Below are 27305 nucleotides of genomic sequence, written 5' to 3' on the forward strand. Positions count from 1 at the left end.
CTTGTTACTTTCAAAGATGGTCTGGAGGACGTAGTCATCGCTGCCTAAGGTCTCTCCCGTATTAAGACATTCATAGTTGCGGGCGTTGCTGAGGAGCGCGAGGTCGGGGGTGGTATCCAGAGTTATGCTGGTACCGACTCAAGTCGGATGCTGCGGGTCAGTAAGCAAGGTAAGTGCCACGTCAGCGATGGCGGAAGCTAGCTTCCTGTCTTTAGTGTCTTCCTTTGGATATCCCCATAATGGGCTAGAAGCGTTAAAGTCGCCGACTATAACTAGGGGAGCTGTATGAGCTTCTCTTCATGCTTTCATAACGTTAGCGTGAAAGGCTACGCGGCGCTGTTTTGGACGACTATATATATTGAGTATATAGGTGCCCTTGCTGTTACAGTGTTGTGGTAGCAACTTTATGAAGGTATATTCAATGTCGCTTTGTAGATCAAGGCTGACAGTGGTTGCTGTGCATGATTTGTGGACCAAAATGCATGTCGAAGGGTTTGCTTGATGTGTTGAGTATCCTCTGATCTTAGCCCCCATATTCACTTCTTGCAGGGCTATTATTTGCGGCGCAGGAGAATAAGAGTCTATATATTGTTGTAATGATTCCCTCTTACGCTTTAGTCCCCTGCAGTTCCATTGTACGATGGTGGGTTTAGGTATTGGTTGTGGCGCCGTGTTGAGGATTAGAAATGTGTGTCTGATCCTGTGGTGAATCTTCAGATTCTTTATCAAGTTCAGGGATGACTAGGCGACGATTTCCCATTTTGTCCTGTAGTTTTGTGCCCTTGTTGTGAGAAACACCCGAAAATTCCTGAATTTTTCGGTCAATTCTAATCTTCTGCGCTTGCATCCTGATTAGAACTTGTTCAAGTTTTTCCATCATGGGCTTAATAACTGATTCTAACATGCTTTTGATTGTCGTCTCGATCATAATTTGTAATTTATTCTCTATGAGATCTTTGACTGTGTTTTCCAAGCAGGTAATGCGGTCATGTGTTTCGGTTTTCTCGGTAAATTGCGGCATGGGTGCGCGCGGTGCTGCGGCCTGCTGTTGTGGTACCTGCGGCATTGGCACCTGCTGTGGCGTCTCTAGTGCAGTTTGCCTGTCGATGGTGCTAGTATTGAGCTGCTGTGGGCGTGGAGGGTGTACCTCTTTCTTGTCCTCCTCCATCGGACATGCATGTCGCGTCAATGGAGGTAATGTGTTGTTCGGGTTGGCTGCGATGCCTAATTGCTCTTTTAGTTTCCTATTTTATGACTTTACTTTCTCGATATCTGCTTTACGTTGTTTGTAAGCCAACGCTTCGGGGAAGGAGGCAGCTACATCCGCCCAGCTCACCTTGCTGTCATTGCGCTGCTCCTTGTTATGGGGTCCTGTTGTCTTCTCAGCTGGACGAGTGCCTGTGGTGTGCGATGCCTTGTCGGTAGTGCCAGGTCCTTTGCTTGATGACCGTGAGCCGTGTGGTGCTGAGGTGCTGCTGCTGGACAGGGCCTGTTTGATCAGTCGGTCCCCTCTGCTCGATGTGCCTCTGCGGCTGGACCGGTCTCGAAACTTGACCCTGGACTGGTGACTGTCTTGGCCAGCCTTGGATTTGGCTGGTTGTGATGTTCGGTACTTGTACTTGCAGTGATTTGACTGCATGTGATGTGGGCATTCGCACACCGTGCACTTGGGTTGGCAGTCATGGGCTTCTTGAATTTCGTCCTGACCTCACTGCGGACATCGTGACTGCGCAGGGCAAGGGCAGACATCCGCACGGTGTCCAAATTTCCCGCACAGTAAACAGGCTGGTGTTGTTTTCTTGTACAGGCGCACGGGAAGCGCCTCACCGTAGTAAAAGACGTGAAAAGGGACCTTTCTTCCTTCGAAAGTGACGGCCGCTTTGTTGGAGGAACCTAGTTTTCTCACGCTCACAGCTGGTGCGTACAGGGAGCGAAGCGCTTCTGTGCTGTCTTCGTAGGAAACCCTAGGGTCCACCTGTATTACTCATTTACAAGTGTCGTCAGAGGGCCGGAGGTAGGAGTACACTGCGTGTGCTGTGTCTCCTAGTTTGAGTTCTTGAATTGCGAGGATCTTTCTGATTATTTCGGCGTCTCGCACGCCGACGACGATGATGTTTTGTTCCCAAATGGGCCAAACGCTGAGCGCTGTTGGTGTGTTGTGAATGCCTGCTGCCTTAGGCAAGGAACTTCCGAGAGTGTTGCTTCCCCTGAATGTGCTGAGATCCAGCGTTCCTCCAGGCCTGATTATGATGACTGCATCTTGCTTGTCGAGATGCGGCTGCGGAGAGGGCTTCCAACGCTTGACTTGCGTGCGTGGCGTCTGCTGCAGCGGCGTATCAGCTGCGGCGGTGAAGTGGTCATCTGGCGTTCGTCCTTTCTGCTATGCCGAGCGGTTACGGGCTGATGCGCGTTCCCACTCTTCTAGCTTGCGCTGAATATTGGCTTCCGTAACCATATCGAACTGGCGTTTTCGCCTGTTGAATGGAGACGATACGCATTCCATCCGGATCGTACCCCGTCAAGGTCGTCATGATTTGCGGAAGACTTTGCCCGCGGAGCCGCGGCGGGCAGCTGAGTCGATGCTTATCTGCTAGGCTTAGCTACTCGCTCGAACCGCTTGAACTTGAAATCCTCGTTGGATTTGAGAAAATGGTCCCACCTGAGAAACGGTGGTTTCCTCGCTGTTCTGAAGTGACCTGGAACAAGTCCTGATGCTTTTGGAGCGCTTTGGAAATCCTGATTCGGGAAAGGAGCATAAATTCGGCGGAGCCGATGTTACACACGGCCGTCCTTCCCGACTCCTCGCAGCACCCTCAGATTGTGGCGCAGTTGATAAAGCGCTGGGCTGGGGATCCAAGGGATGCAAGTTTGATTCTTGTTCGAGAGAAGGTTGATTAATGCATTACTTCGCTATGTTCACAGATTTCTGTCCGTAGACCGTGTCCGCAGGCCGTGTCCGCAGACCGTGTCCGCAGTAGTTGTGAGTAATTGAGAAGTGGTAGGGAATAATGAGTGGTGTCAATCAAGAGAGTGACGTAATGTTGCTGCAGGAAAAAAAAAATTAGCCCATAAGTTAATTAAGTAATTAATTACAATAACTGGTTCACAGGAAAGTCGCAGTATCTGCCACACACGATCTGCGGACACCTGAGTCGCGCCGTAAGGGAAGGAAGGTGGGAGTGAAAGCGGAAAGAGAGAAAGCAGTGCCGTAGTGGATATGACGTCAAGAATGTGATGTCACGCAACCGGAAGTAGAGCCGTAAAAAGGACGTAGGAAGGGATTGGTGCCCAATTTGAAAGTACAAAAGACTAAATGGGCAAACAAGAAGTGAATTAAGCAACTAGAAGCAACCAGAAGCAACCAACAGCAGCCGTGCTTTCGCATTACTGCAATGCAGATTTTGCATTGCTCTTTAATTTTTAATTTATTTTTAACTCTCGCAGTCGAAAGCTTGACACCTCTGCTGACAAGCTTCTGCCGACAACGATGAGTCATTAAAGGCTATCGCCTTAATAGAGCAGACCTCTGCGACCAGGTGCGAGCTTCCCGTATTGCCAATTGCAGTCTCCGCAGTTTGTCAGCACATAGCCGCACGCTATGTGAAAACCTGCTCAACATCGTCACCCTCCTCCCCCTACCTCCTCCCCACGACCAGCTGTGAGCGCATTGCTCCGCGGCAACGCACAATGCCTGCAATCGCGACTTTGTCGTTAACTGACGCGCTCGGCATGGACCGCTGCTGGTCGGTGCCTCTACTCGCGGCATGCGCTAACTTGCTGTTCTCAATGGCCGACACCAATGGAGGGCTCTTTTACGTGCTCTTCATGGACAAGTTTGAAGTGAGCAGGGAAGCGGCCGCCTGGCCCAAGACCGTGTGCACGGTAGCGGGCAATTTCATGGGTAAGGCACTTGGAATCCATCTGATGTAATGTTCATTATCGCACAAACACTGGGAACAACGATCGCTCTCGTAGGCCATTACTCTGTGAAGACGCCCATCGGCTCACCTTGGAATATTTCCGTTTTCTTTTCGTCTCTCCCCCTGGATTTTGTCACGACGCAATGTCCGTTATATATTTGTTGTGATAAAAAAAAACCCCAAGACATGTACAACTGCTGTGTAGGTAAATTCTCAAACATCACGACATGCCCTTTTGAAAGGCGGTAATTCTTGCATCCCGCCAGTCCGGTAACAAAATCGGTAGCACATACCTTGGTGTACAGTTCTACATAATACGGCGTGTTTTACGACGTGAGATGTTATGCGAAGCCCACCCCGAGCTGACACGTGGCTGAAGTTCGTCCAAGGCCAGCGATGGGCATTAATACAAGTTATGTATAGGTGGAGATTGTATGGAGGGTCGCAGTCACCGAGAGAGAAGTAGGCCGAGAAGAGCAGACTAAAATGTATGAGCGCAGCTACTTTTTCTATCGCTCTCGCGCATGTTACAAGTGCTGCGTCGGGCTCAGTATCGCTGACCCAGAGTGGCGGCCGTGAGCTGTTTATTGCCCTTGAGCCTTTCTATTGAACTCCTTCCTAGCTTTGTGTGACTGTGCGTGGCCATGACAGGTGTGACGGGCGCGTGACTGTGAACTGGAAGCGCAATTGTCTGGCGTAAGTGCGCTACGCTATGATGGCGTCTTCAGGCGGCCGGAGAAAGAAAACAACGCACCAATAACCAGCGCACGTGTATTTCGCTGCATCGGTTATACAGCAGTGTTACTGGTGGTGCGGAGCAGAGCAGAGCACAGCATGGGCTTGGGCTGCGGTCTGGCGCGGGCTTGCATTTGCAGGCCTGGGTCAGGCTTGGGCCCGTACATATAAGAGCACCGATCCCCAGCTTTTGATTCACTATTTTAAAGTGAAGTACATTTCGGGCGTTGCAGCAACGGCACAATAAATTAAGCCACGTTGCGCATTGTGAAAAAGTTGTTTTATTGGCCTAGCTATTTTTTTTTATACGTTCCGCAGCGATGGCGCAGTGGTTAGGGCGCTCGACTGCTGCATTCAAGGATGCGGGATTTCACCTTACCCTTATCGATGGAGGTGAAAGGCAAAGCGCCCATGTGTTGTGCGCATTTGCGACGCCCTTCACTATGGCGTCCCTTATAGACTGATTCGCTTTGGGACTTTAAACCCCGTAGAACAAAATATTTACTTATTACACGGTCGGTAGACGCTCAACTACCGACCCTGAGAGCGGCGGCTGCATTTCGATAGAGGCGGAGAACATGACTTCCGTGTATCGTGCTGTGTCCAGGTTGTAGAAATGAAGCGAAACCACACGGCGCCCTTCACAAGCTGTGTCGCTTTGGAATGTGTGCAAGTCCTTTTCGCTTCTATTGAAACGGGAGCGGTGCGGCTGTGAACTTTGCTTATTAAGAATAATTTCATTCGATTGGCTGCGAGGAAGCAATTATATTTAGACGTGGCGAGAGAATGCAAAGCAGTTGTTATGAGTTCTTAAGGCCCTTTTCGTAAGCCCTTGGAACTCCCGCGTTCCCATTTGTGCACCTACGATCGAGATCTCTTTTCAGAAAGCCGACCGGGCGAACGCGTACCTCGTTATCACATTTTCTTGGTTCAAAAATGTTTTTTTTTGCTATTTGCGCTTCTTTGTCGGCCATATTTATTTATGGAGTAGGAGTTCATTCGCCAGCAGTGAGAAATTTACTTCGTGGGTTGCTGTGAGAAAGGGCCCGGGTCGGGCTCGTACAGAGCTGCACTGTGAGCTTTGCTGTCCGGGCCTGGTTCGAATCAACTATAAGTTAGTGGACCCTACTGGGACCGGGCTTGAAGACGGGCGTGGGCCGCGTTCAGGCCGGGTCGGGCCCGGGATTAAAGTTGAGGTCCGTTCAATGCTCTGGTGCGGAGGACGCCTGGGCGTCGTGCTCGCTCGTGAGGCTTGTCATTGGCGTTGACAAAACCCAAGCTCTTTCCGTCCCAACGCATAGCAACATCCAGGCGCAACAAGCAGGTGCGAGTGCTGCGACAGCGATACGGCATACATAGGCGCCGGAGCTTCTGAATTATAAACTGCCGTCTGTGAAAAAGTCCGTGCTAGAAGGGCTATGCTGGAGCGAGAGCGTAGGAAGCGTCACCGAAAATCATACTGCCGCAGCCCAGCCGCAGGCTCAGGCCGACTGGTTAACTAGGTGTTAGCCTTTCGTATCGTAGATCATTTGTTTGTATTATACCAGAAAGTGAAGTACTCGTCATGTCGTCGTTAGTGAAAAGACAGGTGTTGCCGCTCGCCTGCATGTCAGTGAGCTCCGCTGTTTAGTTTAGTTTATGTCATCGTTAGTGAAAAGGCAGGCGTTGCCGCTCGCTTGCATGTCTGTGAGCTTCGCTGTTTAGTTTAGTTTATGAGGTTTAACGTCCCACAGCAACTCTATGAGAGACGCCGCAGTGGAGGGCTCTGGAAATTTCGACCACCTGGGGTTCTTTACCGTGCACTGACATCGCACAGCACACAAACGCCTTGCTTTTTTCCTCCATCAAAAAGCGGCCACCGTGGCCGGGATTCGGTCCCGCATCTTTGGGCACAGCAGTCGAGCGCCTTCACCATTGCCCCAGCTTGGCAGGGTGCTCCGCTGTTTCGTGCGTGTGTAGTAGACTTCATACTTTATGAAGCGATAGCTTCACTGCGCGAGGTAAAGTCAAGGTCACCATGTTCTTCCGAGGACCTTTAAACAGCTTCGAGGTGAAGTTTGAGCTTAAGCCAGTCCCACTTGGGGTAGCTGTGTTCCCTACAAAGGTCAAGGTGAAGGTCAACTAACGTGGCAACTAGCTGAATGCGTGTGCAGCTGCGTGGCGAGACACTTGATCGCTGACGTCAATCTCGCAATCTTTGCCTCGCACTTTGACCGGATCTATTGCTTCACACTAGCTTTAACCGAAGCTAAACCGCAGCCAATTCTTTTGTGATGCATTATGGCACTTTAAACAATGACATTCCTGAGCATATGATATATAATGGAAAATATTCACGGATGTCGCTTAAGGTATGTCACTACCTTTTTCATTAAAAAAAAAAAAAACATTGTGACCATTAAATTTTTATTTCACATTGACTTTATAAAGCACCGTTTTTTATGATATTCAAAAGCAAAAAAGAGCGAAAAATACCCATGCTGGCATTTACTGACAAAAAATTGCCCAAACTTGGCTGTTGCATGAACATTCATAGCTAACGAATGGAGAGCAGGAATTGTAAACTTTTCGGCGCTGAGTTAGCCAACTAACCAGACTGTGCAACCAACTAGGATCTTTGCTATCTGTTAATTTGAAATCAAGTTATAGCAAAAATACTAAAGGAAACAAAAAAATGTGTCATTTTTGCCAGCATTCCTTGACATAAAACATGATTACGTGAAAACTTACAATTCGATTTCATTCTTCCTAATTCATTGCACAGGCTAGTAACAAAGAAACGAGCATAGAAAGATATATATTCATTTCGAAGTTGTAACTGTTCGCGCAACAAGAAAGCGCAAGAAATCATGTTTTGAGAAAAACAAGACTAAAGTTTTTCAGTCCTCGTAGTAACAAGATCGTCATGCCCTAGAAAGTTAAAATCCACTATGTTCATAGCTAGGGGCCTTCCTGATCAGCCACGAGCTCTATTTTGACTTTTAGTGCTGCCCGTCTTTTCTTGCGGGTATGTTTTACCTCACCCATTGATTGACGCTGGACCTTCTTCACATGGTACTGGTCACTGGCGCAACATTCCACGAGAGTGTGGTGACCAGGGTTGATGCCGGCTTCCCTCAAAGTATCTGCTGTACTTCTGTTGTGATCATTGAAGTGGCACACATCATCATATAAATCAAAACATAAGATGGACAGGCTCACTTGGATGTCTTTGGGAACCCTTCGCCAAATCATACCGTTGAAACTCTCGTTGACATTTTGGGTTTTTCCATGTAGACACTTTTTTAAAAGCTCATCCGTACAAAGGTCAGTATACACCGGCTTCACTTAATTTGTTGAATACATCATTGAAAAGGCCACCCTTGTGCGTGTAGCTTCCACCACCAAGTGCATTCCGTCGGTTAAACCCGCATCAACTCTCAGTGCGAAGAGGGCACAGACCATGCCTTGGTGTTTCACCTGTTGAACTGCTGTGAAACAGGCATGCTAATGCAGCTTGCTTAAGGTCTTGCAGGTCTCCCACATTTTCTCTGATAACAATATCATAATAGTTATGCAGCCGGTCGATGAGGACATCTGTTAATTTGCCTTTGCCTCCAAGCCTACGAACACTGTTTTTCAACTTTCGTAGTCAGCATCCTCCACGCTTCTGTACGTGCCCAATGCACTCCAGTTTGCGCATGCTATTTGCGCCATCTATGTGCTTTATAGCTGCGTGGCTCTTGGAGTCGCCATCTACATAGAAGTCTACAAATTTTAAACCACGACTTCTTCCTGCACGCTCAAACATACGATAGAGCCCGGCAGCTTCCATACCACCAACGCTACCGGTGTAGTTCGCTTGGCAATGGGTATGATTTGCCTTCCACTCCAGAAATTCGGTGCTTGAGGGGTTCAACTTGCTTTTCGAATGGCATGCTCTACATTTACTTAACATGCCTTTTACTTCAATAACTTTCCCAGTATCAATGGATATCAAGGACACACAGCCGTTCAATGAAGGATGCCCACGCCTTTGCCATATGCCATCACCTGACACACCACACTCTGTACTTTGCGCAACACAACGCACTTCAGCAGCGGTATTCATCACTGACTTAGAGGTTCTCCGTTTTATAGAGCTTTGCAGATATCTTTTGGTAGGCAGAATGCCAAGGCGGCGGTGGAATGTTCATTACTGGTTTTTGGTGGCTTTAACGCCTAAAAGCGACTCAGGCTATGAGAGATGCCGTAGTGGAGGGCTCCGGAAATTTCGATCACTTGGTGTTCTTTAACGTGCACCGACATCGCACAGCACACGGGCGCCTTGCCTTTCGCCTCCATCGAAAAGCGGCCATTGAGGCCGGGATTCGATCCCGCATCTTTGGGAACAATTGTCGAGCGCTGGAACCACTGCGCCACCCCGGTGGGTACATGCTCATTACTTTCGTCAGCGTTACAGCTCTAGAATGTCCCTTGCCCAGCTGATGCATTCCGTAGACAAAACGCAGGGTATTCTCAATAGGACTTCTGACAGTTGAAATGAATGTGCATATGCGCACGCGTCACATAGAACAGCATATTCACATGATATTCAAAGCGGCGAGCATTATTGTTATCTGGGCGACATCTTCTTGCATTCCGGGCAGGGCAGTTTTTCAAAAACAGATGATATGATCTCCATATCTATAATCCTGCAGTAGAGGTTCTTGTAGCAGCACTTCACAATTGTTCTCCAAGTTCCCGAGCTTTGCAGCACTCGCCGATACATTTACGACTGCATGGTCTTCGGTCGGAGCATTCATCGTTTGGCGATTGCCAATAAACTTCCGTTTCAATCGCCTTTTTACCCTGAACTTGGCCATGACTTCTTATAAAAACGTCCAGCTTATGTTATTACTGTTGCTACTAAAAATTATACGATTTTAGTTTCGATGCCTGGATGCAGCCATCTTAGTTTGGTGGTGGCCCCCCTATGAGCCAAACTGGGAAAGTCCGCTCCGGCTCCTCTTGACGCCATCTTGGGCTGTGCTGTGCGTGTTGATATTGCTATGCGGCAGTGTGAAAGTGCTGTTTCGCGGTGCTCGTGAAAGCTATCCGACATCTTGGTGCTATTTTGTGTTTTGTTTGAGCGCGCAAGCAAACCGTATATCATCCGTGTGGCATGGCGGCAGCTGTTGGCAGCAGCACTAGCGGCCGGGGCGACTGCGAAGGACTGCGCTCCGCTTCCCCAGGCCGAATCAGAGTTAACTTTCAGGATATATCTGTTCTAATTTTCACGATACACGCATTTTTAATTACGTTTTATAATCGCAATGGTAACTGTGCACATAAATACACAACGAATGAACCGTACGGGCAGTTACCGAACGCGGAATACAGATACTACGAAAGATGCTTTCCAGTCATCGCCGCATTGATTTAGCGTGAAGTGCGACACATTTCGATATACGACCGAGCTATCATGCTTCAACAATGTGTACTTTCAACTTAAACCACGGTTCAAGAACAGCACATATGAGAAGTAATGTCTAAGGTACCATCCGTCGATGTTTTTATGCAGCCTTGGTGTTCATCCTGCGGCGCAACAACATCGTATCCCCGTCCGGTACGTCGTAGCAGAATAGTTTGCAGGACGTATTGTTGAGCAAAACGTCGAAAAACGTGCGCTCTCAGCTTTGCCATGAACGAAGACGACAAATTAGCAGCCTATACAGCAGCGCTTACGAAAGCGGCGCGGCCCGCTGGCGCGGAGGACGACGGTAAGGACGATGGTACCCTTGGCGAGCGCTACTCCCTAGTCGTCGATAGGCATAAATTGTTTCGCATCGAAGGCACATCCAACAGTGCTTTGTAATTGCTCAGCGCTAGAGTAAATGGTCTCTCATGGAGCTGCCCTACTGCCGATCCCATTGTTTCAGTAAAAGAAAGACGCCTTAGCAGCGGAGCCAGCGTGCAGACGATGAGCCGCGCGCCGCACCAGCGGCAATGTGTTGCGAAACTTGTTTGTATTGCAATTATCAACAACACAGTATGGGTCAGAGATCTGCAAGAAAGGTTTTTTTTTTCTTTTTTGCTGTCGGCTTATTGTTTAAGAGAAGAACAGATTTTAGCCCTCTCCTCTGGCGCTGGCGGGAGATCCACTGCTTATCGTTGGCGCGGAGGGCTTGCGGGAGGCACGGATTGTCCGGAATGCGTGTTTACTACGGCGGAGGAAGTAAAATGGGCATCATATTCGTGAGTCCGTCATTGATACTACGTCTATCTGACATACAGAAAAGGTTCATAGGCGAATTAAATCAGGATAGACTGGAAAACCGGTGAAGCGGAAGCATATTATACAGCCGCACTCGGACTGTCGTTGCATGCTTCCCGCGTACGCTCTCGGCAAATAATTTCGCAATTTCTTTGATTGTTTGTGCAGTCTACGATCACGCATTTCTGTCCCGATGTAAAAGAGGCGCTAAAAAGGTATTTAAGTACCTCAAACGACAATATAACGAGGTGCAAGACCACTCTGCTACGCATGAAGTGTGCGAATGCACAGCTCAATCGGTGCTGGCAACAATGGGCCGGCGCAAGGAATCTGGTTAGAGAGTATTTTCCACCTCTCCTGTTCGTTTCGGTAAAACGGTCTATACATTAGCTCATCTTCTAAGGCGGCGCTGTGATGAATGATATCTGCATTTCATTTTGAGACATATTGATTTACAGTAGGCAGTTATACCGGTAGCCTGTTTACAACAGCGCTGCTCAATTTACAAGCATCGTCTAAGTGGCGCCAATGTGAAACAAAATATAGGCCTAGCGACGACCAGGGAGTGCGCTCGTCCGTCCAGAGCGCCCGTCTGCCGCGCTCGCTGCCGGCACTGTACCGGTAAGCTTGCTTCATCCGGCTCTGCATGTGCTGCCAACATGTCTGAATTCATGATGCGGCTGTAGCCAGACAATTTTCGGCGTTGCGTTAAAGAGCGCATCGCGCAAAGTAGCTGCAAAGGTAGGACGGGCAGCAGCTGCAGTACACGTGCGTTTGTTGTTGCACCATTGGGCGATACTCGAAGGTTGTATAAACGCTCTGTCGACTATGATTGCATAAGATACAATGCCTATTCCTTTTTTTTTTGCTGCTTAAACGAGCTTTAGCATGTAATGACTAGTTGTTAAAGCGGACCAGCTCTTCCGCGATTTGATTCGCACAAACGTGCTGACTTTTCTTTTGCTGTTGACGTACTCAACAGCGTCTTTCGTAGCGCCGTTTATTGTTTTTTTGAGTGCTGGTTGATCGAAGGCGTACGGTAAATGTCCGAGATGTTTTACATTGCTCGGATAACCAATACCATTTTACATCGAGCTCTCAAGTCTCCTGAAGCGACGCGCACGCAGCAACACCGCCGGCGCCGGCCTGGCATATATCGAACTTGACGTCATGATGGGCCCAACCAATTACGGACAAAAACGGCGTTTGCTTGAAGAAGGGCGCCGCTCGTACTCTTTTTCTTGTAAAAACTGCCGTTCGCACTCTTTTCTGCATTTTTCAATTATGATAGCCTTGTTCAGCGGACAAGAAACTATAAAATGCCGCACATAACTCATTTTTTTTTACCAAAAATGTTTCAGCTCTAAAGAAATTGAACCTAGATAGGTCGGTGAGGCTGAGGAGACGGAACATTTGGAGAAAACTCCGAGCAGAAGGGAACTCAGGCGGCATTTTAAGCCCAGCTGCCCCTCGCTTTACACTGCCGCCTGAGCGACTGCCATGTACTCAAATTCTGACTCAGAGAGGCTTCAATATGTGCAGTTTTTTGGGGATGGAGTATCGTTAAAACACACGATACTCTAAAAATGTATGTCCGATGCCGATGCTCCGATACTTTATTTTCAGCACACGATACTTAATACCGATACACAGAATGTATTCAAAAATAGTATCGAAGATACATGTATCTTCGATACTGCCCATGACTGATCATTACTAAGAAAACTGCAGTATCAAAACTGACAAAAAATGAAGGATGCCCACGCCTTTGCCATGTGCCATCACCTGACATACCACGCTCTGTACTTTGCGCAACACAACGCACTTCAGCAGCGGCATTCATCATTGACTTAGATGCCGCAGTCTGTGCAGTTTTATAGAGCTTTGCAGATGTCTTTTGGTAGGCAGAATGCCGAGTCGGTGATGGCGTGTTCATTACTGGTTTTTGGTGGCTTTAACGTCCCAAAGCGACTCAGGCTATGAGAGATGCCGCAGTGGAGGACTCCGGAAATTTCGACCGCTTGGTAGAAATATCTTTCAGTCTTTCAGCATTCAAATATTTCAGTCTTTTAGCATATAAACAGAGTGTTGCTGTGCTGAATGAAACCGTTAGGACGTGAAAATAGGGGCGGCTGGCTTGGCGTCGATATTGAACTAGAATAAGTAGGTGACGCTGCAATCGAGAAACACGAACCTTTGTTTCTGCTAATGACCGTTTGAGGAATAGGAAGAGAAGGTGCTATTGCCACAGCATTGAAAAACATAGCATAGAAAATATTCTAGTTCCGTATAGCGTCAATATTCGGTCGGCGGCAGAACAACATGGCGGCTGAATCGGTGATAGCGCCGCTCCCATATAGTGTACGTTTTGACAAACGGGCCTGGTTATTGATGCTGTGGCATCGTTCGTGTGAGATTTGGTGTTAAGATAAGCAGCAGGAAGTCATCAGTCATAAATATAAAGCTATGAGTTTGGCTACCCTAGTTTCAAAACAAACATTCGTTGATACCTGTGCGCATGGATTCGCTAGCTCTCAAGTGGAAACTCCGTCAGTATTGCCGCAGGTACTAAACATGCCGCATTAAAGGGCGGCAAACTCTTTAAGCTGCAGTTTTTCTGATATTCACATTTTATTTTATGGCATATTTCAACGCGGCCATTGAGTGTATATATTGTTCACGTAATCATATACCGAGTATATAGCAGCTTGTTTGTCTTCAGCATATATCATGAGGACTCTGAGGTAAATGTATTGTACTGTCCGAAACAGTAGCGAAACGACCATTTGAGCTTAATAAAACAGCCGAAATTAACACTCGAAGTGTGTACTTTGCACTACCGGGATAAAACCGCGCGATTAAGTATAGGGAGAAGACATCCGTGAGGAAATGATTGCCTTTGTTCATACCCATTGCTCACCTCGTTCGAAAATTTAAAATACATTTGAAAAGTTAGCGTGTTTCCGATATATCGCTCCTGTTGCTCACACCATCGAAAAATGTAAATACATCTGAAAAATGCGCACATTTCATGTTATAACGACGCAGTATGGCCAGGAAGCCATGCTTATATATTATCCTTCGTTTTTTTTTTCAATTAACCAAGTGGAGATGAATCAGAATAAACTATCTTAACGACAGCCGTAACAAAGAGCTGCACGCGGAGAAATATTGGCGGCTATTAATGAAAGGGATCCCTCTTTTGCACGTCCGCCTTAACACATCAGCTCGGTGTTTAAACACTGTAGCGCTTTCGTGTAGCGGCGATGGGATGATATTAAGCCCCAATTTAATGCGATTCGCGAACATGAATGCACTGACGACGCGGCTTTTTGCTTCAACAAAATACGTCGCTCAGAATCCACATGGATCGTCATGTCTCACGAAGAGGCCCAGCGAACCGAAACGCTGCTGTTTTCACATTTGCTCCGTGGCAAGAACAACATATTTGCTTTGTCAAGCAGTGTATTGATTTGCACATCTAGGAATCGCAAAAATATTCATTTTCTGCCCGCACTTCCACGCTCCAATGCGGACACTCGCGCCGACCACAGGCTCGCTGCTTCAAAACATGCCGCGCGGCGCCGCCACCGTCGCTGAAAAGACCGAATAGCGCAGCCCTGCCATGGTTGGGAGCTCGCGCGCGCGCTTTCCTTCGATACTCGGAGTGCCAGCTCGTTTACATCACCAGACGTCACATGACGTCGTGACACCTCTCGGCTCCTCATTGGTCAGGCTCAGAACGACCGCGCTGACGCTCGGCTGGAAACGCCTCCACGGCTGGAGCGACGCTCACTCTGTGGCTAGACGACGAGAATCGCAGTGTCGTAGTGCGAACATCGCATCATGTGAAACTGACCTAGACGTCACTCCTCTGGAATGCGCAGACCGGCGTGATTCCGTTCCCTCAACGGTAGAGTCCTCGGAGCAGCGTCACCTGGCGACAGATAGCGGAAATATTGTAAAAATGAATAATAGCGGGCTTAAAGCTTGCCGTACTCGTTGCCTCACTGGCGCAATTTCTTGACACTACTTATCTATGCACTAAGCCTATAGAACATCGGTTCGAATCCTGTAAGAGAAATGTTTTTCTTTTCAATTTTTTTATCCGCAACGATAATTTACGCTACCAAGGTCATTCCTGGGGAGTGTTCCCCTTTAGGTTGCAATATGTAGTGTTTTTATTTATTAATAGCCACAAAACCAGCCGTGAACAGAGCCACGAGGTGATGGCATGACAATGGTAATACTAATCAATTACCTTCATTGTAATCATTTTCGGCCTTCAGTAGGTGCCTGTTACCTTTAGGTTGCGTTCAGAGACGCCTTTCGGTAATTATCGCCGTTTAACCCGCTCAGAGTCAACCAGTGAGGAGACGAAATTACGCCGGGCCAGCTGCGTGCAGTGTGATGTCACTGCTCTTCGCGCTTGTGCAGCACAGCTCTCCAGGAGCCATGCGAAACTGCTCAAGGGGAAGGGTGGCTGATCCTGGTCCTGATGGTGCTAGGACAGCTAGGTCATTGCCGCTTGCGGCAGGGGCTAGCCTGCCACCGAATTTTGTGTGTTGTAAGCTGTCAATGCACCCGCCACTGCTTCGGTGGTGGACGATGGCTGTTGTTGCGGCGCGCCTTTCTCTCCCTCTTCTTTTTCTTTATTTTCTCTTCTGTCTGCACGATGCCCCGCCGGGGTGGTGCAGTGGTAATACGCCCGACTACTGTGCCGGAGTACCCGGGTTCGAACCCGACCTCGGTGGCTGCGTTTCGATGGAGGCGAAACGAAGAGGCGTGTGTGTGTGTGTGTGTGTGTGTGTAAAAACGTTATTCGGAGGAAGCTTGAGGTAGCCGGAGCAACCTCACGCGAACACTAGGTGGGCTCCTCATTACAGAAGCCCATTGGCGACCGCTGCGGCTCGGGCTCGGTGGACCAGGGCCTTCTGGTTTGCCAGATCGGAGCATCCGAGCAGGGCTGCCTCCCAGTCCTCTCGGGTGGGGTTGGGCTTGGGGGTGAGATTCGGGGTTGACTGACAGGCCCGCACCATGTGGAAGATGTCCGAAGACTTCTCCACACAGTGCGGGCACTTTCCTGTACGGGCAGGATCAAAGTGTTTTAAAACTGCCGGGCACAGCAGCGTTTTGGTGTAAAGGCGGAGGAGTGTGCGTTCCTCCACCTTTGTAAGGACCTTACAAGGCTTAGGATAAATTGCATGGCCGAATTGAAATAATTCAGTAATTTCTCAAAAAGTGAGAGCCGGATTGGGTTCAAGATCCGTATCACAAGGGTCTGAAGGCGTTGCCCGGAGAGCGAGCGCGCGGGCGGCGGCGTCGGCCGTTTCATTGCCTTCGTGGCCCATGTGAGCTGGAGCCCATACAATCGTTCGAGACGCGAGGGCCCCGAGGTAGTCACTGTTTTGAAGGATGCGGTGCGCAAAGAGAGGAATGCACCCCTGTTTAATATTTCTGCAGGCCCCTCTCGAGTCGGTGTTGATGACTCGTGAGTCCTTGTTTGCGGCGGCTAACGCGATGGCAACTTCTTCCGCATGTGTTATGTCTTGAGCTCGGAACGTTAGGCCATTCACCGTGATTTTTTGATGGACGACTGCGGCTGTGTACCACCCCCCATGGTGAGGGCCGGAGGCGTCCCCATAGAAAATGCCGTGTTTGTTCCCATAGTGACGGGCCAGTGCCTCCGCCCGCGCAAGGCGCCTGCCACTGTGGTCGTCACGTATCATGTTGGCCGGAAGAGGGCGTACGTGCAGGGCGTATCTCCAGATTTCAGGAATGCGTGCGCGCTCTTCCGTAAATGTTGGGGGGTGGATGCGTAGTCGGGCTAATAGGCGGCGTCCCGACGGCGTTTTTGATAGTCTTGTGTATTGATTAGTCAAGTGCACCTCTCGGAGCTCCGCGAATGTGTTTATCATCCCCAGGCCCATAAGACGCTGGTTGGATGTGTTGGTCGGGAGATCGAGGGCACACTTGTACATCTTTCTGAGAATCACTTCGAGGGCGTTCTTATCAAACCTGCGCAGGTGGAGGTAAGGAGTCGAGTAGAGTGCTCGGCTGGTCACGAATGCATGCGCCAGCCGCAAAACGTCTCTGCACCGTAATCCCCCGCGTTTGTTGGAAACCCGGCGCACCAACCGGCCCACCTGGTCCCCCACCTTGCGCAGTTTTGCTAGTGTTGTATCAGCCCGTCGATGTTTGTGGATAAGTAGACCATGTACTCTAATCTCATCGTGTTCAGGTATCGGACGTATGGCCAGGGATAGTTCCATTTTTGTGGTGCACTTAGGCGACGGGCGAATGTGCACAAATTCGGATTTGGACGGTGAGCTTTGAAGGCCGCAGCGGCGGGCTTAAGCGTCTACGATCTGCGCCGCTTGCTGCAGGTTGGCCTCAATGCCTCCAACCGATCCGTGTTTGGCCCAGATGGTTATGTCGTCGGCGTACAGCGCGTGCTGGATGCCTTCGACCGTCGCCAACTGAGCCGGGAGTTTCATCATGGCCAGATTGAAAAGTAATGGCGAGAGGACCGCGCCCTGTGGGGTGCCTCTCGCTCCCAGTTTATATGGGCCGTGTTCTTCGTCTTGTATTCGGATGAAAGATTGCCGATCTGAGAGAAATTGCTTGATTTACTGAAATGTGTTATGTCCACAGTTCGTCTGGGAGAGATGTTGCAGTATGATTTCGTGTGTGACATTGTCGAAAACCCCCTTCAAGTCAAGGGCGAGTACTGCCTTATCGTTGAAGGGATATGCGACAGGGTTGAGAATTTCTCGGTCGATTTGAAGCAGAACATCCTGAGCGGACCCTTGCGGGCGGAAACCGAACATGGTGTCTGCGAATGTATGTTTATTTTCCAGAAACCCAGACAGCCTGTCCCGCACCATGGTTTCCATCAGCTTTCCCGCACAAGACGTGAGGGAGATGGGGCAGAGGTTTTCTGTGTTTATGGTTTTGCCGGCTTTCGGAGTGAAAGTTACCAGGGCGGTCTTCCATTCAATTGGTAGAGGTGCCTCACCAAGCCAGATCGAGTTGATGAAAGCGAGGAGGGTTTCGTAGGCGGGGGTGGGAAGATTGGCAAGCAGTTTCACAGTTATCTTGTCCCGGTCCGGTGCCGTTCCTCGTTTCATTTTAGCCAGGGCCGCTTCAGGTCGTGCAACTGGAAAGGTTGATCCAGATTCGCGTTCTCTGAACTTACATACGAGTACGCGGGTCCTCCGGGGTCCTGCTTAGTTAAGCAAGGATACTAGTCGCGCAGTTTGCATGCTAATTTTGATGTATTTCCATCAAAGCTATGAATAGCTCGTTGGAGATGTTTTTGTGTCTCGGCGCGGGTTTGAGTCGGATCAATTAGGGCACGGAAAAGTGCGCCAAGTGCTCCGGCTCGACATTTGTGTGGCCGCCGTGTTGCAGCGGTCTACCCAGTTCGAGTCGGCGAGTTGTGCCGCGTACTCTGCCGCTCGCTGAGTGAGCTTGGCGATCCGAATTTTGAGCGTTCTGTTATGTTTTTGGCGGCGGAATCTGCGGACGAGGCTGTACCGCGCTTCCCAAAGGTGCAGAAGGTGGTTGTTCACCTCTGGAGTGGCCTCCGAGAGCTGAATTTGTGTTTACACCGAACGAAGATGTGTAACCAATCCTTGTGCCCACGCGTGGCATCCTTGTTCGTGGATAGAGGCCGAATTGATGTAGCTTTGCGGAACTTATTCCAGTCGGGTAGCCGAGCTTGTGCGTGGGGTCTTGCCAATGGTTTAGTTCTTACAGTGGTATTGATAAGGCAGTGGTCACTAACGTGGGTTTCCTCGGTGTTGATCCATTCTGCGTGTACAATGTTTTTGGTAAAGGTGAGATCCGGGCATGTATCCCGGATCACTGAATTACCCATCCGCGTTGGATATGCAGTGTCAGTGTGAGGAGTCATGCCCAGCGTGGACGCGAGTTCCGCTAGCTTGTGTCCCCGCTTCTCTTCACGCACGTATCCCCAGAGTGTACTGTGGGCGTTGAAATCACCCACAATCACCAGGGAGTCCCTGCCCGCAGCCTTTAGAGCGCGGCTGAAGAGTGCTGCGAACGTTACATTTTTGAGTCTGAGGGAACAGTAGATGCTGAGTACGTGGAGTGATGCATCTTGTTTCTTGAGCGGAAGAAGTGTCACCATCACGTAGGAATATTCAGTGTGAAGTTTTATGTCAACTAGAGTAGCCGTATAATTTTTATGCACGCAGACGCAGGAAGAGGGGTCCTGCTGAAAGGTGATGCAATTTGTGAGGGTGACGCCACTCCTTGGCTCCTGGAGGGCAACCACCACGGGAAGAGAGTAGAAAGTTGAAAGGTAAAGTCGGAGATCCGCCTTCTTTGCGCGGGAACGGAAGCCCCGTCAGTTCCATTGGACAATTTGGACGAGGGTGGCCGAATTGGTTCTTGGGGAGCGCCTGATCTTAGGGCTGCTCGCCATGGTCATTTAAGGCTGAGCAGGGGTTGTAGTGACGCTGCTCCGGAGCCAACACTCGCGGGAAGGGGGGCATCCTCCATACCCGAGAGCGAGCAGTTGTCATCGTCTACCTCAGGGGTGCGTCTAGAAGTTTTGTTAGGACGGCCGGGTAAGGTACCGCCGGGCCTGCGTGAGGAGCGTAAGGAATGCGCAATTTGTTTGGCTATCATCGCGGGTATTGTCTCTTGCAATTTGGAGATGGCGTTGACCATCATTGAAATTTTATTTTCTATGGCAATGAATCGTGCCTCCGTGGCCCCGAATCGGGCGGGCCTCGAATGCTGCCTCCAAGCTTGTTACCGCCTTTAGCACCACGAGCTCACTCTCCATTACCTCAGCCGCGGGAGACGAGGGCGGAGAAGACTGGGTAATTTTGGATTCCAATTCGGTAATTTTCTTAAGCAGCATCTCGTTTTGGGCCCTGAGTGCTGCTATTTGATCTTGCTCGGCGCTACGTGCCCTTGGGAAGGGAGTGGAAAAGGGGGAGAGAGAAGCAGCCTCACCCGAACCGCTCACCTGGTGTCCGTTTTTGACTGCGTTGACCCAGGCCCTGGTATCACCGCGCGTTTCCGTCGCTTCTTTTGCCAGTCCGCCGTGTGGTGGCGACACCTTCGATGGTCGTTTTTCAGCACCTCCTGTAGGTGGGTTCTCGATGTTGGAGATTTCCTGGCGAGGCTGATCGCCGGGAGGCCCAACATGGCGGCGGTTCTTCTTGGACGCCATTTTTTCTTTTTTATCTTGGGTTTGCGGAATTTTGCCGCACAGTCGCGAGAGTTGGTGGCATGAGAGCCACCGCACACAGAACACCGCGGAACACAGTTATGAGGAGCCCTCACCCCCTCCACTAGCGGAGCTTGGAATACGCAGAGTCCACAGGTGTTCGACTGCAAGTTTGGACATGCATCCGCGCGATGCCCGACGGCCCCACACTGGCCGCACGCAGGAATAGTTTTGTAATAGTTTCGCACAGAGATGACCATGTTGTCATAGTGCACGTAACGGGGCTTCTCTTTACCCGCGAAAGTGATGCGTGCCTTGTTGGATGTTCCGAATTTCCAGGATGGTGCCGGCGCGCCAGCACACTCGGTCTTGGAGAGTTTCTGTGGTGTCCGAGTTACGGACCACGATCACGCCTTGGCATATGTTGCCGCCGTCTTGTCTCAGGTAACCCCGAAGCGGGATCGACCCCTTATCGGTGTTTACTGCGAAGTCCCCGATGAGCTGGTCGGCCGCCTCGATGTCCGGGGTATGCACAATGATGATGTTTTGTTCTCGTGAGGGTAACGGAGACGGCGCTGGCCCGTTTCAGCCCGAGGTACGCCGAAATGGCAGTGCCGTAGTCGGTTTCCGTGAACGCCTCGTGAAGAGAAACACTTTCTCTGGGCTTTATCACTATAACGTAGTCTTCGGGAGTCGGTTTGGGCATTGGACGCGGCTTCCACTTCGAGAACGTCTTGTCCTTGCTTCCCGTGGCGCGCGTCGCGGGAGCGTTCATGTTTCCGACCGATGGGAGAGGCGTGGAGCCGCTTGAGGTAAAGCTTGACTCCGAATTTTCGGGATAACAGTCGAATTTGTATCTCCGGTGGCGGGTACCGAGGTGCACAACATTGCCTCAGGGTCGTAACCGCGTATTTGATCCGCGGAAGTCGCCATTTTGTCCTCGGAGGGCCGATTCCGCCAGGCCAGGCGTCGGCGACGCAGTTAGGCTTAACGACGGCGCCGACGTGGTCGGTCAAACAATGGCCGTAGATTTGAAGAAAATCGGCCTACCTGGACGACTTTTGTATCCAGTTGTTCCGCTTGGTTTTTCGGATCGATCGATGCCAGTTTTGCCGGGGTAGGATAATTTGGGACGCGGCCCCTGCCGCAAATTGACGGAGCCGAAACACACGCACCTGCTCACGTCGCGCGCTCGCAGCGCCCTCCAGGCCGAAGAGGCGTCCGTGTGCTGGGCGATGTCAGCGCACGTTAAAGATCCCCAGGTGGTCGAAATTACTCCGTCGCTCGCCACTACGGCGCGGTTGCGGTGTCCACAGAAAACAAGTGAGACAGTTACCGCGCCTTCCCCTTCGTATAAATAAATAAATGAATAAATAAATCAGGCAGCGGATGAGGCTCACATACAGAGCCAGTAGCAGGCCCGTGCATTTTCTTTTCCTTCCTTCTTACATCCACAACAACAAACTGCTCAACCTCGGCGAGTGTAGCTAACGCTGCAATAATTGGTTCACAGGGAGAGAAAGGCGCTGTATCTGTCACACTAGTTTCTGTGAGCACCTACACTGATTGATTTATAGGAAGCACCACATCGTAAAAGAAGGAAGGAAGGTGGGAGTGGAAGTGGAAAGGGAAAGAGGTGCTGTAGTGGAGGGCTGCGTACTATTTTTCGACCTCCTGGGGATCATTAATGTGCACTGACATTCGAGTAGTAAATAATTCACTTTTTCAGAAGGCCGTTCTGCGCATGCGCTCCCTCCCCTGGTTGAAAACAAACCACCAGCCCCGGCTGGTACTCCGGCATGGCCTCCGCGACCGGCGCAGCGGGAGCTGATCCCGGGGCTATGTGCAGTTACTAAAGCCATTTGTTTAATCTACGCCAGCTACACCAGTGTAGCAAATCTCCTATACCTACAATGGATTTTTTCTGCACTCTTGAAGGTTAAAAAAGTTGCCTTTATATTGGTGTGAGGCGTATGCAACAGATGGCGGTACCTGCCAAGTACAGATCGCCGTTTCGCAGGCAGCTGGGTTTCCCAACGACGTTTTCAACCAGTAGCAGACGAATTTTCAACCACTCCCAGGGGGCGCCACATCTTGTGAAAAAGGCGGAAAGGAAGCGACACAATATGTCACACTTGTTTCTGTGGACACCTGAACCGCGCCGTAGGAAAAGGGAGGAGGGTGGGAGTGAAAGTGGAAAGAGGAGCCGAAGTGGAGGGCTTCGGAGTGGTTTCGACCACCTAGGGATCTTTAAAAACTGATTGATATATAGGAAGTGAAAGGCATGACAACTGTCTCACTTGTCTTCTGTGGACACCTCCACCGCACCTTAAGGAAAGGGAGGAGTGAAAGGGGAGAAAGAGGAGCCGTAGTGGAGTGCTACGGAGTAATTTTGACCACCTGGGGACCTTTTACCTGCGCTGACATCGCACAGCACACGGATGCCTCTTGGTTTCGCCTCCATCGAAACGCAGCCGCCGAGGTCGGGTTCGAACTCAGTTGCTCCGGCACAGTAGTCGGGCGTCTTACCACTGCACCACCCCGGCGGGGCGTAAGCCGCTGTTGAATATGCGGCTCCGAGCTGGCCAAAGCAGCTTCCCACAGCTGCGTGCTGTTTAATTGCCAGGAGACGGGGAGAAAGGGAGCCGGGCATTATAGTATGTGAGAATAGTCTGCTCGGGGAGAGCTACAAAGCGTGCATGTGGGCGAGAAGGCACCGGGGTGAATAAGGGCAAGGCCTGCAGGGGAGAGGAAAGTGTGGGCCTGTAAATGGCGCCAAGTATTCTGTTCCATTTTAGACAGGGGCTTGTGAGGGGGAGGGAGGGATAAGCGAGAGTTGTAGTAATGAAGAGTAATATTATGGAAAGTGAGGAGGGAGTCACGCGTGTCCATCCCGGAGTGGTGGTGGTGGTGAAAAACTTTATTTGATGGAGCCGCGAAATACTTGTTACAAGGGCTTTGCCTACTCCTGGTCACGGGTGGTGGCCAGGAGGCCATGCCTGACGGCGGCCGCTTCAGCCCAGTCGACCAGTCTCCTTTGTGAAACAGGTTCTGAGCTGTAGACCGCGATCTCCCAAGCCCCATTGTCCGTAAGGCCCCATTTGGCCGGTGGTTGAAACTCCGGGCATCTGAACATATTATGTTCGAAAAAAACTAAAAAAAATTGATTTATTTGTAGTCTCACTTGTTTTTCTGTGGGCACAGCAACCGCGCCGTAAGGGAAGGGAGGAAGATGGAAGGGAAAGTTGAAATATGTTCGAATGTAGCTCTCGGGGCCTTGAGTAGAGGGGGAGAAGAGTGTCAGCAATGCTGGGGAGGGAAAGGTGCAGGCTTGAAGGTGTCTCCATGTTATTTGCCGTGGTTTAGTTAAGGAGGGGAATAAGGCGGGTAGTGAAGTCTTTCAGACTGGTAGTGTAGTGTAATGACGTTGTAGGTGATCAGCCGATCTCTGGCGCTGCCTATAGGTCCTCGGTATCTGTTACTCGGTCGACGTATGCTCGAGCAGCAGAATGGACCGCTTCGTTACCGAGGTTGCCCGAATGGGTGGTATCCAGGCAAGTTTTATGGATTGGGGTGTTCGAATGTTGGTAGTTGAGATTTTGTGAGAGAGCATGTAGCTGGCCTTGAACGAAATTTTGTCTGGTAGTGTTAGAATCGCTGAGGATAAGGGTGGCAGTGGAAGAGACTATCGCGAATACTATAGCGGATTCTTCCGCTTCTACGGACGTTCGGGCAATGATAGAGGCTGGTGTGATGTGTTCGAAACGGCTGGATACCGCGCATATCGCATAAGCTGAGCGGTGTGGATATTCTGCGGCGTCCACGTAAACCGTGTCGGGTTCGTTCGCATGTGCTTTGTGGAGGGCACATGCTCTCGCTTTCCGTCTGGCCTGGGTATGGAGGGGATGCATGTTTTTAGGAAGTGAATAGACAGTGAGGTGATCGCGGACTGTCTTTGGAACTGCATAGGGTTTTACTGGAAGGGGTCCTAACGGCCTAAGTTGGAGATAGGAAAGAATGTGGCTTCCATACCCATATCTAACAAAACCAGAGACAGACAAGGTGGATGCTCTCATCAGACAGGCTTATAAAGCAGCTCTCGGCGTACCTAAATGCACCCCAACCTATCGACTCTTAGGCATGGTAGTTCACAACACAAACTGGTGGAAGCCCACAGAATCGCCCAACTAGGACAGCGCTCTACTACTCCAACTGATTTCAGAGTGGAGGGGGCCAGCTCGGTCGGTCATCTCGCGGGCGATGGAATTTTCCGCCTCATTTACAGGGTGCCCTGCGTGAGCCGGAACCCAGAGGAGTTGGATAGGACGGAAAAGAGGGAGGAGCTCAAGAATGTTGAGTGCAGTGGAAGAGGGTCTACCATTTGCAAAGTTGCGGACTCAGTCGCTAAATATGAAAAGGGCCGATGTGTTGGCAATGGCGAGGGCGGTGGCTGCTTCCTCTGCGGCAGTTGATGTGAGGGCAAGGATAGTGGCAACGGCAAGTATTAGTGGCGAGTATTAGAAACAGTGGCCAGAGCATAGACGGGGTGCGAGAGGTAGGGTACCGCATCAACATACACGGCGTCGGGCCGTGTACCGTACCGGCACCAAAGGGTGGAGACGCAGGCAGATCGGCGAGCGGCATGCTGCTCAGGATGCATGTTCATGGGGAGGGGCTTGACACTGAGCATGGAGAAGATAGAGGAGGGTAAGTGATGGGTGACACAGACAGGGGAGACAGGGGTCAAGCGAAGGGAAGTAAAAAGGGCTCTGCCAGGGGTGGTACGAGATAGGCGATCGAGTTGTGAAAGGCGATGGGCCTCCACAAGTTCTGAAAGTGTATTGTGGACGCCCATCGCCAGCAGAGCGCACGGGCGTCTCTTTGTTTCGCAAATGCAGCCGCCGGCGGTCGGGATCGAATCCGGGAACTCCGGCACAGTTGTCGGGCGGCTTACCACTTAGTTTAGGTTTTGGGAAAGGAATGAGCAGTATACTTGAGTGGACGCCACGGAATCATGGACGCCCAAACTTATTTAGTTCAAGGTCACTTGAAAGCCAAATCTAGTGCAACGCGAAGACCGGCTCTTCCTAGCGTATAGTGAACATTTAGCTTCAATTATAAATTAGTTTATAAGAAAGAAAAGGCGCAGTATCTGTCAAGCTCACTTTTAAAGGTAAAATTTGTTCGATGCTGAAGGCTTGACAAATTCAGGGGGTACTTTTGCTCACTAAAGTACGTGCTTTAAAGCAAAAGCCTTCCCCACCACGCTGCTTAGGCATTGACGGCGAGACCGTGTGTGGTTGACTGGTGCTTTATTTGGCTGTTGACCTTGAATATTTACGATGGTCTACTTTGATCGGGGGCCACCTTTCTCCTTTTCTTTACAGCTCGGTAAAGGTGTCCGCGCAGAATTGTGACAGATACGGCACCTTTTCTTTGCTGTCAACCAATTTTAAATGCCGCTCATGCCTGCTGGTGGTGGTAAAAATATTTTAATGAAAATGTTTAGGAGATTGTAGCGGCGGTTGGAGTCCTCAGTCCGGAACTCCATTGGCGTAGGTTGCTGTCCGCGCTCTTTGGATGAGTTTGTTTTGATCCGTTACGTCCGAGCTGGTCAGAGCTGCCTCCCACCCCTCCTGCGGTGGCTGGTTATTAATGACAGTCTGAGTTCGCTGGCATGCCCACACGATATGGTACAGGTCCGCCTTCCCCGCAGAATTTGCATTGTGAGTCAGTCAAATGGCTGTACTGCGTAGTTTTCTATATGCTTTGTGGTGCGGTGTTAAGAAAGCTCCGAATGAAAGGTGCCGCACGGACGCCTGGATCGAACACCCGGCGGGATCAGCTTCGTATGCGTGAATCTTCCGGTGGCGTCATCCCCAGTCATGACGTCATGACCGGGAGGCAGCAGCATGTCGGCAGCCAGCATGCAGGACCGGCGACATATTGGCGGGAACAGGAAGCATACGGAGGTTAGTAGCCTCCGGCGGGGAAGGAGTTGGAAGAGGGACTGACTGTATGGGAGAAATGTTAGTCTGGTTGTGAAGCCAGCGTCCATGAACTTTGCCGGTGAGGCGAGCTATCTGTCGGTCGGGGTGAAGGAAAAGGAGACTGCGAAGAGGATGAAAAAGCCCGGTGGAATAAAGCTTATCGGTAGAAATGGTTATGAGATTACTGTCTCAAACACCAGTACGACCTTGAGCACCGCCTCTGACAGCATGAGGAGGCTATCACCCAAATTGATGCCAAATCCGATCGTCTGAATACTCACGTGAACGTTCAGTTTGAACGCATCCTTAATTTGATCTCCACCTTTAAGACTTCACTGCAAACCATCACGGATTCTCTTCCCCCTCCCCCAAAGAAACGCGATGGCATGACACAGCACAATCAAATTAGTTAGATGTCAACATGGAAGACCTCAATATAATTCAGTTGAACTGTCGCAATCTCAATTCTAACCGCACTACATTACACAAGTATCTCCTTACTTTCCCCTCTCTGCCCCACTTCCTTCTCCAGGAAACTCGCTGTTGCACTAACGTTTCTGGCTACGGGGTATTTCACTCTGTAGCTACTAACCCCTTATCAATTCTATCTACGTACACCGTGACCTCTCGGTAGCAGCCCTTGACATTCCCTCATCGTTCCAATCCTACCTGGTGGACACCCCCTACTATCTTCCTCAGGCTCACCTCTTCTACAAACCCCCACTCATGGCACACACTTCACGGTCCTAGGTAAATTTCCTAACACATTGCCCTCTCATACGGCTGTACTTCTCTGCGGTGATTTTAATGCCCCGCACATACTGTTGGGTTATCTGCAGACCTTTTGTGCCGGCCGCCTACTCAACTCCATGGCCCAGCAAGCTCACCTCACTCTCATCAACAACCCCGGAGTACCCACTAGGGCGGGCACATACTCCCAGAGCCACACAACCCTGACCTCACTTACTGCTCTGGTCCTATATCACCTCAGTGGTCAGCCACTGCCGATACCCTTCTTAGTGACCACTTTATTTTCATCTCCGTCTCTCTTCGGATACCCACCTGCAAGCAGCGCGTTCGACATACTGATTGGAATGTCTTTCGCCTCTGCCTCTTTCAGGTCCTATCAGGAGTGGTATAATGCCCTTCTCCAAGCGCACGGAGACCGCTGCATATCCCACTTCTGACCCCGACCCCCATATCATCAGGCTATGCAA

The 27305-nt window shown here is 50.3% G+C and overlaps 1 protein-coding gene and 1 pseudogene across 1 annotated transcript in view; one reads left to right on the forward strand and one right to left on the reverse strand.

The window, feature by feature from the left end:
• Nucleotides 1-3729: 3729 nt before the first annotated feature.
• LOC146195682 (monocarboxylate transporter 12-like) overlaps nucleotides 3730-27305 on the forward strand; it is a 37057-nt gene continuing 13481 nt past the window's right edge. The window contains exon 1 of the mRNA XM_084596831.1: nucleotides 3730-3901. Coding sequence (XP_084452957.1) covers nucleotides 3730-3901 — 172 coding nt within the window. The remainder of the gene's footprint in view (nucleotides 3902-27305) is intronic.
• Nucleotides 15771-19412, reverse strand: LOC146195683 (uncharacterized; annotated as a pseudogene).

This window comes from Amblyomma maculatum, chromosome 3, assembly GCF_055883805.1.
Source record: "Amblyomma maculatum isolate TAMU_Amacu chromosome 3, ASM5588380v1, whole genome shotgun sequence".
NCBI lineage: Eukaryota > Metazoa > Arthropoda > Arachnida > Ixodida > Ixodidae > Amblyomma > Amblyomma maculatum.